This window comes from Falco rusticolus, chromosome 9, assembly GCF_015220075.1.
Source record: "Falco rusticolus isolate bFalRus1 chromosome 9, bFalRus1.pri, whole genome shotgun sequence".
Taxonomy (NCBI): Eukaryota; Metazoa; Chordata; class Aves; order Falconiformes; family Falconidae; genus Falco; species Falco rusticolus.
In genome coordinates this window covers 50,617,077-50,628,793 of record NC_051195.1, presented here as the reverse complement: position 1 = coordinate 50,628,793, position 11,717 = coordinate 50,617,077, and the positions used below count along the sequence as shown (strand labels likewise).

The 11,717-nt window shown below is 39.1% G+C and overlaps 1 protein-coding gene across 2 annotated transcripts in view; it reads right to left on the bottom strand.

Annotated features, from left to right (window-relative positions):
* The window catches only part of RABGAP1 (RAB GTPase activating protein 1), a 74,319-nt gene that overhangs the window by 38,008 nt on the left and 24,594 nt on the right, over positions 1-11,717 (bottom strand). For both annotated transcript variants that reach the window (XM_037400411.1, XM_037400412.1), the window contains 3 exons: positions 9,990-10,164; positions 8,100-8,193; positions 5,048-5,198 (listed from right to left, as the gene is read on the bottom strand). In XM_037400411.1, coding sequence (XP_037256308.1) covers positions 5,048-5,198; positions 8,100-8,193; positions 9,990-10,164 — 420 coding nt within the window. The remainder of the gene's footprint in view (positions 1-5,047; positions 5,199-8,099; positions 8,194-9,989; positions 10,165-11,717) is intronic.

Genomic DNA, 11,717 nt, shown 5'->3' with positions numbered 1-11,717 from the left:
GAGAATTATTTACATACCAATTGATTCAAATAGTATTTCTGGATCCTTAGGCATGAATAGATACATTATAACATCCTTAAGAAAACAACATACATGGAACTTTAAATATATCTCAGATATATAAAAACAAGGTAGCGCTGGAAATCCTGAGACTGACCAAAACAACATCTGGTCACTGAAATTTCACAACAGAAGATGCATCACCAAATCAAAAACTCCTCAATGTTTAGATTTCTATTAGAAGTACAAGCTTAAACTCCCATAGCTGACCAATATTTCTGTAGAACAGAGATGGTTTTTATCTTTAACTGACATCCTATTGTTTCTCCAAATCTGAGTAATAACTCTGTTCAAAGTTCAGGCAAACTTACTCCCGCTTGCTTAAAACACCCAAGCCCTAACCAGCAATATTGCAAAGTTAATTCTCTCAAGCACCCCTGCACCAAGTTGAAGCGGCCAACAAAAGGTGTAAATTGCAACTGGAAGGTACCAGGGCCAAGATACACCTGCCAGCCACCCCAGCTGGCTGGTTAGAGCACAGCCAGCCTGCCCAGGAGAACCACCTCTAAGAAACAGGAGAACGTGTGCACATGTGTGCTTCGGGTAGCCCAGGTCTGCGAGAGAAGGAAAATATTTCTGTGTCGCAGAGACGTCTCCTACTCTACACAGTGATACAATACAACCTCACCCATGACTATTAAAAGGTATTCAAGAAGTCATTCAAAGTTACAACAAGAACTCTTGGGAAAATGCTTGTAAAAGATAATTAAACTTGTATCATCACGTGATCAAAACTAATCAAACCAGGGATCTAGATGTTCGGGCACACTGATAGCATGTCTATGCTATGTCATACTTTTTATACAGTGATTCACAGATGTATGTCAGGTTTAATTTCAGTTCATCATACACAATCATGGCCCTTTCTACTCCCAAAAATTAAATATTCTTCTTAATTTATATGAACATATGGAAATGTGATACAAGTGGAAAGTAAGTTAACCACCCACAGCTAAAGCACTGTTACATTTTATGCCACCGAAGAAGCAACACATTCAGTCAAATAATGGTAGTGACATTTTCATCTATTTCTTCATTAAAAACTATTATCATTTGCACCAAGACAGGTGAGTATATTTGGTAGAACTTCTATGTACTGTAATCCTCTGCTCATGGAGACAAAAAAGCAGGAAGATGAGAAAGTGGGTAGCAAGAGTCCTGCTGTAAGAAAAACTGGAACAACTTAATCTCTTATCAGGCCTTAGAATTTTACCAGAAATGGTGACCCCAGGGTAACATTCCAGGATACTCCTCCTGCCACTGGGTTTTTTTAAACTTTATTTGTGCCACAAGATGTCCCTCTCACGTCGTAATTTTCTTAATATAGCGTATTTATCTGGCACAACAGTTCATGGGTTTTTTCCTTTCAACATTATTTCCTCCCACACAGACCTATATCCAAAAGCTTTTCTTTTCTCCTAAATATTGTAAATGTCAGGTTCTTAAAATTTTGGTATTACTGAGTACTTCTCCACCGAGAGATCACCACTGATCTAAGAGATACAGTAGTTGTATTAATCCTTTTTAAAAACCTTGCCTGAAAAGTGGCTACTGTCTATTTTGCTTTGTATGAGGTTTTTGATTTTTTTTGGGGGGGTGGGGTGGTTTTTTTTTAACCTATGTGGCTCACTTAATACTTTCCATCCACCTACAACTGTCAAAAATGTGAAGCAGATTTCCTGCAGTGTCCATTAACACCCAGAGTGAGTGCCCATGTCTCTTTTCCTACCTTTCAGTGGCTGCAAGCCCAAAGATTAACAGTCGTAGCCGTGATTGCCAAAGTCCTACCAGGAACAGATGCCTCTCAAAAGGATTGTCCAGATAGTTTTACCTACAGTTTGCTTTCTGTCCCCAGTAGGGACATGACCTTAATTCACTGGGCTGGCTTTCAGCCACACTCCCCACCACAAGGCACGGCAATCTGGAGTCGCTAAAAGCTTTATTACTGCACACAGATGGTGCGCAAATTCTCAAAAGTAATTTGTGGAAGCACCACAATGGTGAAACTTAGGCACTACCGCAATAACAAAAGCACAGACTACAAAAATCCAGCTAGTGTTTATCGAAGAAATAAGGTGCAAATAATTAATAAATACTGTCACAATTACTGGAATGCAACAAGCACACCTCGAGGTGCAGTTTCAACGCCATTTTTAATGTACAAGTCCGATTCAAGAAGAGACCTAGACCCAGCCTTCACTGGTAGAACACAACAGAAGACATATCCTTTTCACTCATTCAGTAGCCACATATCAACAGTAAACAAAAAACTATCCTTGTACCACTTAACTCGCAAAAGAAAGCAAAAACCCACAGATTCACTAAGCATCAGAAGCCAGAACCTCACAGGAAAGCAAACACTAGACAAACTACTGGGGCGCCTGCATCCAGCACCCTGTGCACAAGGGAAGGGGGGGGGAATCCCTGGAAGAGGCCAGAAGCTTTTGAAGCAGCTGTCAACACAGATCCTTATTAATTTGGGACTGTGCTGCTGCATGGGGTCATGCAAAACTTGACAGAAATCAGATGCAGCTACAGGAATAGAGGTCAGCATGAAGAGGGAAGGGGCACTGGATTAGGAGTACTCAAACAGGCTTATCGCATCTCCCACTCGCACTGAAAAGCAAAGGTTTTACACCAATGCCTTGCGCTTCTGCACTGTGCCACAGCAGTTATTCTCAGATAAACCATTGCAATGCGTGGTAACGTAAATAAGTAAATAAGTGCATGCTTGCCACAGAAAAATTTGTATTAGTGACTTGCAAAATGTGGTGAAGCATTACAAGGATGGCAAAGAAACATATTATGAAGGACCCCTACCTTCACAGAATTAACCCCTTTTTCCCCCACACTCCTGCACTACAGCATACTGACTGTAACTGAGCTGCTATTTTAAGAGCAGTACAAATTTGTCACATTAGAACTCTGAAGTTATCAAATAATCTAAAAACAGATTGAATAATATGAAAATAAAAAATTAAGGTCTGAGTGCAGTCCAGCATTATTACACTGTTAGCATATCCCATATACAATGGATCTGAAAACGTTATCTTCCTGGATCTTGAATTCATGTTCTCATCAGCCTCCCAAACAATCTTTGCATTCTTTGCCTATTTTCATCTTTGGTACTTCCACACAGCCACTGATAACCTTTTCTGAAACCTTACACTTCTTCCATTGCCTGCAGATTGAAGAAATCACAGTTCCACCGTGAACCACTTTTGCCCTCAATACACCAGCCTTTGCCCACGGTACAGGAACAGTCACAGCCATTTTCATACTTCAGTCACAATAAGGCAAACAGCCTTATTAGACCACTGCTAACGGTCTAATAAGGCACTTCCACATTAAAGGAGACCTCACTTTCATTTGCTTGAGCTGGTTATTGTAGCATGCTGGTAGTATACTACAGATCTTATATGACTACAGCGGAGCCTGAAAATGGACATGGAGTACTCATTTTCTTTCATTGTTTAATTTCTTAATTGGTTTCCAGGCTGAGTGACCTCTGCAGGTATAGCCAGTCCTCTTGCTGCAGAACGCAGTGCGGGATCAGTCTACTCTGCCTTTCACTTGAACTCCAGAGATGCTTCCAACACATTAGATCCAGGTTACTTCCTTTGTCTCTGCCAAATGTAAATGAGCGGAAGTTTCACAGATTTAAGTGAAATGTTACACTATTCCTTTCTAGCTTACGAAGACAGCAGCAGTAAGTGCCACCAACTGTGCCACAAAGAGATCATCTTTTCCATTCTGATACCAAAACACTGAAACAGAGAAACAACCGACGCTGTCAACTACTCACAAAGCAATTAAAATAACACAACAGAATAACTGTGATACTCTCCTTGCCAGAGCACTCAACCTCCACATTATTTGTATGATTTATTCACCATAAAATCCAAGTTATAGCTCTACAATGCATGTACTAATATTAAGGAACTCAGATCAAGTTTCTTCTATATTCAGTAAGTATGTGAAAGTACTTATGGCAGAACATTTTTAGCTAATCTAATGTGATTCATTCAGATCACATAGGATCCTTCCTGCATGATTTCAGGAGAAACCAAAAGCTTCATTCAGATCACATAGGATCCTTCCTGCATGATTTCAGGAGAAACCAAAAGCTTAACTTCAGGGGCTCTCCTGCCCTCAGAATAAGGTCTTTAATTGCTCCTTGCTAATCCATGCCATCAGAACATAGATATACAAAGGCTGATTCAGTTTTGCTTTAAACTGGTGAATAATTAATTTCTGTTATATTTGTACTTAAGTTGCATCATTGATTTCTATTAGTGATCTTCTACACTTGCAAGTTTGATTAAAGCCGTAAAATACGACATATCTGTACAGATAGTGGTAAAATCCAAATTAACACATCGGTTTTCTAGATAAGGAAGCGACATTTCATTTTGTGACCCATTTGTTACTCTAGAACTTAGAGAAATACTGAGTGATGTCTATATATAGAATTTTGTTTTCTTTTCCTACGTTACTGAGGTCAGCATTCAAGATGAGAAATTAAAAAACTGCTGTCTAGCGCAAGAATGTCCAAAATGGATTTTTCTATGAAAAAAAGGCTGCAATTTCAGCTAATGTTGGATTTTTAACATAAATATTAAGACATTGGCTTTCCTGAATGAAAGCTGAATTTTGCTCTAAACAAGCAAAGGAAATCAGCTCCCTAAATCTCTGTCAATTATGAAAGCAATTAATAGAATACCCGCTTCTGACAAACTAACTCAGAACTCATCCCAGTGAAACAGAAGTAGGACTGTTAAAAAGAAAGCACTCCAAGCAGATAATGCCACAAATAGCTCTGCTGAGAGCGTTCTTTGTCGGGGGGAGGACTGAATTACTCTCGCCAGCTGATACACTACATTCACTCATGAACCTTTAACATGAGGGTACACACTCAGAAGTCTCTGTATATCCATTCTTTAAGATATTGGGGGGGGGGGGGGGAAGATGACAGAAAGCATTCTACCTTGGTGATGAGAATTCGGTACTTCTCCACCAGGTGATCGTTGTTGTGACACCCTGCCAGCAACTGCCACACTTCGCCTCTGAGGGCCTCGGGGACACCACTCCTCACCAACGCTGACAATGTCTTCGGCCTCACGCTCAAATTCAGATGCCTGGGTGCAGGGGAAGGCATTGTTACTGTTATCCAAATACAAATAAAGAAGTACATGAGCAACTGATGTGTAACATCAAACATGACAAATGGCAAGAATTCCAAGACAGTCCATATGTTGCCAGCATCAACTAAAATTCAAGTTATGGAAAAAAAAAAACCAAAACAAAACCAGCCAGATTTGGAGAAGTATTTTCCAATCTATTTCCTTAATTTCCATTCCATTTAAACATAATATAAATACATAAAACACTCAACAAACCAAAACGCTCCAGCAGAAACTATAACTGGAGGACAGATACCACACTGGGTAAGATTCCGAGCTCAAACTGCACCAAAACAAGAATTAATCTGCAGAGGCATATACTGCTCTCTAGACTTCCTACACCCAAGCAGGCAGGTAACCTTCTAGGTGAGAGAGGGAGAGAAGACAGGCAAACAGAACTAGTAAAAAAAATTAAAATAAAACTGCACATGGTTATCTAACTATGTCCAAGCAGGTTCCACTGTACAAGCTAGTCCCATCCAAACATCTTTTTCAAGTGAGACTGGTGATAGCACATAAATTACAGCACTAAGTTGTAAAAACTAAACATACATATAATCTATGCAGTTACAGAAAGTTAAGCTGAACAGTCGATTCGTTGCTTATACATAAAATCCCCAAAAGACAGAGGCCTTAAAGAAAATTCAAATTCTCTGCAGTTATGAAAAAAATACCTTCTAGGTAAAATTATTACAAGGACTGATAGACAAAGCCAGGCAAAAAACTGAACTTGTATCAACTACATTATCTTCTTAATAATAAGCTGGTACTTAATAAGGTTTTTTAACAGTCATAATAGATATATGGATGGTAATTTTATACAGACTATGACCCCTTGTTGCCTTTCTCCAGTCTACTGTGTTCCAACACAGCAATCTAGAGACTAACGATGCAGATATTTAAATCACTGTATATTGCACAGAACCTGGTACCATAATGTCCTCCTCCACTTCGTTTTCTCTAAACAGAATCAACTATAATATTTATATAATCATTACATTTATACCAATGTACATTCATATCTATAGACTTAAAGATCATATATTTAGAGAGCATTTATTGTATTTTTATAATATATAATTAATTTTAAAATTTATATAAAATACTTGTTATATCCCAAATACCCAAATTCTTTGTAAAGGCCTACGAAACTGCTTCTGACCTCAGATCAGAACAAGTACAACAGTAATTCCAATGAATAGTCTACATGAACTGTAAAGCTGCAGACTATAAGCCCCACACTAGTAGGTTCTTCCAAACTCTTTCAAAATGAGAAAATTGTGTGACTCAGCAATTACAAAATATGAGCCAAATATTATTTCGAAATCACAACATACCAATGCATTTTTAATTACTATACAAATCTAATGACAGAATTTTAAAAACTAGCACGAAAATACCTGAACTCTGATTTTTTTTATGATTTTCAATCCTCTTATGTTAAAAGCTCAAGGATCATTACTTCCAAATACTCATTTTTAGTTAAGAAGGAAAGCCCTTTAACACATATTAAAGTTGTTGCCAGCATTAGCACAGAAGCACTTCACATCCTCTTAGAGCTGCCAAAACATTTTCAATGGGAGTCAGGTGGCTTAATTATCTTTGAGCCCTTGGAAGAATTACACAAAAAAATTCAAGTTGAAAGGAACTTTCTCACAGCAGCAGATGCATAGAGTTCATCTGTTAAAGATGTTTCTGTAAGTCTAAGAGAGGGAGGGAAAAGGGATCATATATCATTTCACCACAGCCTTCCCCTTCTTACTACCAAATTAGCGCCATATATTAGTTCAAAACCAAACTGGAAGTAAAAGTACTTATTCAAACAAGTACCAAGTAACTGCAGAAAATAAGAAATGCTCAATTGTTGTAATCTTAAAAAGAATCCTGGCTAAGTGGTCACATCAATACTTTTCCTCATCCAAAATGCACGACTTCAGACTAATCTCTGCTGTCCTACTCCTTAGATCCAATATTCTGTTCAGACCTTGGTTTGCTGGACACCACCTGCCCTGCTCCTCAGCAACGTTAAGAAACACAAGGTAACAACTAAAGCCAGAGTCAAAATGCAGCATATTTGAGCTCAAGCTGATGTGGTGCCTGTCATTCCACTTCACAGAAAAAAACAACCAAAAAACCAACCCCCAAACAAATAAACAACTGAATTTTGCAATAAGCACCATCGCTTTCTTAGAACTGCTCAGGCTACTTCAAGATGAATAAAGGAGCCTTCCTGAAAGGAGGACAGGTGTCGCATTAGCAACTTGACTGTCAAAAAACACTCTTCTTGTAAATTGGCATTTTCTACGAAAAAAACCAGAAGAGCTCGTATACTTCCTTCTTGGCAGGCTCTGGAACCATCTTCCTTTAGATAGGGGAGGAAAAGCATCTCCACTATCCAAGTACAGATCTCCCATATTCTTAAGCTACAGTTACTAAGATATGACAGCTGCAGGAAAAATTGGCTGCGAACTAAATCAGAATTACAAAGAGGAATGGAAGTGATCTATGCAAAATAAAGGAAGAGCTATGTTTTCTTTATACTTTGTTAAGTTTTTCTTTAACAAAATCCCAGTGAAACTCACAGAAAAGTAAAATGCTGATTTGAATAGAGAAACACTTAAAGAAACAGCACAAGTAAATTTCTATTCAAGCATGCACTCAACAATTAAAATACTCACAATATCCTCTGAAGAAATCTGAAAACACAAAGCCACAGAATAAGGGGGTTTGTGGGGATGAGAGAGGACTAAATCCATACTGATCTCATCTCAACTGGCTTCTGGAAACAGCAACAAAAAGTCCAAGCAGAAGGAGCAAACAGAACACGAGCATTCAGCATGTGATACTGCCACTTACCATTTGGACAGCAGCTCTCCCCACGTCTCGAGAATTTTTTCTGCACACTCTTTGGAAACATCTCCAGAACCACTTAAGAGTGGTTCATCATTGTCTGCCAACAGAACAGAGGAGATCTATGAGACCAACAGTCATCACTCTACCTCTGCAGATTTAAATGCTGCTCTCAGCTGTGTCACTGTGTGGCAAGAGCTCACTCCCCCTCGTCTGGGGGTGCAGCACTGCGTGCCTGACACAGACCGGCAGGAGTAGCCCCTTCTCAGGGGCGCACAGAGATGTGACGAGAGGCAGAAGACAAGCAGCAACATGTGAAATTCTGGGTAAAAATCTCACAAAAACAATTTACCATGAGGGTGGCCAAACCAATACAAGGGCCCAGAGAGGTTCTAGAAACTTCATCATTGGATGACAGTCAAAACCCAACAGCACAAGGTCTTGAACAAGCTATCTGAATTGCCTGAATCTATCTGGCTGGATTCACAGTGAGTGGGACGCACGATTAGAGAGACCCCCAGAGGTCCCTTCCCACTGAAGACTATTTTCCTACCTCCAACTTCTGGAAGACTACAAAAATTCTCAAAGAGCAGAACTTTCTGTATATGAAAAGCTACAATACTCATTGAAGCAAAAAAGACAATAAAATCCATGTGGTGCCACTGAGCAGCCACAGACTTGCCATGCTGTTGCACATCCATGAAAGTCCACAAGGTATTTTACTTTTAATTGTTTTGTACTTTTACTTTACTAGCATTTTTTGGTAACTCCCCTGGCTTAAATTAAACAGCTTTTTGAATGAAACGCGTTCAAAAATTAGGTGGAGGGGGAGGATTAGCATTATCACAGTTAACTCTTTTTGAAAGCAATACTAACTCATGCACTCCTAGATATTTTTAAACAGAGCAAGTATCATATATAAAAACTATATCTCATTGATCAGTAGTCAACATTGGTTCTGCACTATTGAGGAAATACATTCTTTTTCATTAAATCTTTCTCAGCTGACACCTGAACTTGTCAGCAAACTCTTGCAATGCTGCAAGTCATACCAACAGTAAACAAAATATGTGTGTGTTCCTGGTCTAGAAGAGAATACCATGGTGGTTTAGTGTCGTGGTTAGAAATTGCTTATGAATCACACATTGCAAAAGAGTTAATTTTCAAACCACTACCTCCTCCCGCCACCCACCTCCCCCAGAAAAAAAAGAAAAAAAAAGAAAAAAGGAAATTAAAGCACAGGAATGAAACAATTCAGTCAAGGTCACATAGAAGACCAGTAGAAAAAGTTACAAGCAGAAACTCAAGTCATCTGCATTTCAGCTCAGAGCTGCAAGGCCAGATGTTTATATACTCAGAACTAGCCCATATTTTGGCTTCAGAGAATTTTTAGAAAAATGAATACAGATCTTGAAAATGCATGAAGTTTCAAGCTGGGTAAGTCCTGGTACAGTTTTGTGTATTACAGATGTCTATACTCGCCCCTTCACTAAAGCATGATGCACGCTAATATTTCCAAATAATACCAGCTTCTCATCTTCACTCTCAAATCTGTTCACAGCTACTCGGGGAGGGGCAGAAGCTACATGATAATCCCAAATTTTTAACAGCCTCTTTTCACATTGTTCCAAATATATCAGAGTGGAGGCTTCAGAGGCCTGGGCTGAGAAAAGCACAGACACAGAAGTGTCAGACAAGGGAGAGGCTGATCCAGGAATGCGGGGGTACTGGTTATTGAATACTTAACAGCATTAAAGCAAGAAAAAAAAAAACCCCAAACAAAAAACATCAGCAGGCCAGATTCCAACTGGAAAGGATTCAACTTGTTTCATAACTACATTATTTACCAACCGTCCTTTCCCTTACAGTATGCAAAGCATACAATCCACTCCTTACCTTCCTCTTCATCATCCTCTGGAGGAGAAGGAATCATGGAGCCCTGTGACCCTGACTGGGGCAGGTGAAGCGAGGGGCTTGCTGTAGTTTTTCTTCTCTCCCTCTCTGATTCACTTTCTAGGCACACAACCTCATACAATGTGTCGGAGTTGTTCTTTCTGTCCTTTTGCTTTATCTAGGAAACAAATTTCATTTTCCTGAGAAAAGCCGTGCAAATGCTCAGATTAGTGCGTGTAAGGCTCTGCCTTCTCTTTCTGGCATATGAGAGCTGAGAAATAATTTTTATCACAACCTCCAGCGAGGAACGCTCAACCCTTGCAGCACCCAAGGCATCGCGCACACCTGCAAGCGCCTCTGCCCCTCACACCCTCGAACAAGCCGCACGCTTCCGCGCCAGAGGCGTGAGGAAGATCTGTTCTAGCTGGAGCAGGAGCCTTACTCGGGGCTGCCGTCCATGGGTAGCTCATCTGTTCAACCATAAACAGCCTGGACACACACACAGATTCCTAAAGCTGTAAAAGCATCTGTACAACAAACAGCCTCAAGAGAGGAAGGCTCCTCAATGTGAAGCAACTCTGCCTTTCTTTAAACATCAGTGGAAAACTAAAAGCAAAACCTTTAAAATTATGTCTGATTTCTCTCTTTAACTTTCTGGGGATACTGATGGTGGGAAAAGGACAGTTTTACTAAAAAGCTGTTTATTGTCCCACCATGGCAATTGTCTTTAGCGATGCTTCTAAGTCATCTGTCAGTATACACATGGCTGCAGAAACACAAGCTGTTGAGTCCCAAAGTTTATCATGCAGCCCTGTTTTCTCCTTAATTTTCAATGCCTTGATACCTTCCTTTCAGTTCAAGGAAGGTTTTTCTTTGTGAAGTGGTTCTAAAACTTTAATATAGTCTAAGGATTTATATTTTTTTTCATAAATGAATAAAAATAGAGTAGAAGAGGGAAGGTGAAGAAAAGAGGGAAGATTTATAATTATATTCTAAGCTCTCAGTGCTCAATTTTATCCTTTGGAGTATTAAAAATGAAGAGAAATGCATCAAAACTAAAAATGACTAAATCACTAAATGTAATCTGAGCAAATAAAATCCCTCTGCTTTCACCATTTCCGAATAAAGAAACACTGCCAAAGAAAGATAAGCCAATTCTACACAGCTGTATTTTTAATAGGCTAATCATGACTCCATAGAAACAGGTTTCCCTTCCAGGCTTATCAGGCAGTACATTCTATATTTGTTGCTTCCACTATGAATGTTGATAATCTTCCATTAGTAAACACTGGAAGTTGGATAACCTGACAGTGCCTGTGGAAAAAAGAGAATTAGCTAAGATAAGTCACAATGCCTGTGAATTTGGTAAGACAAAAGATACAGAATTAGCGAAGTAAGATAAGCTTCCTTTAAACTGCCAAACAGAAAAAGCAACTTTTAGAGGCTATAGAATATTTATAGCCCAACAACTTTCACTGTTCAACATCTCCATTGTCCACCTCAAAAATATCCTAAACAAAAAGACTGATTTAATCTGTGAAGAATTTTTCTAACTTAAATTTTGAAGGAAATTCTGAAGAAAAGTTTCCAAAATGTTTATTCATGCTTTACATAAAGACTAGGACATACACAAAAAAGAATCCTTAGTAAACCTTTACTCTTTATTACTACCAAGATGCCATTATTTGCTAGCACTGTCAGAGAAGTGCAAAAAGAACTAAGAAAAGCCTC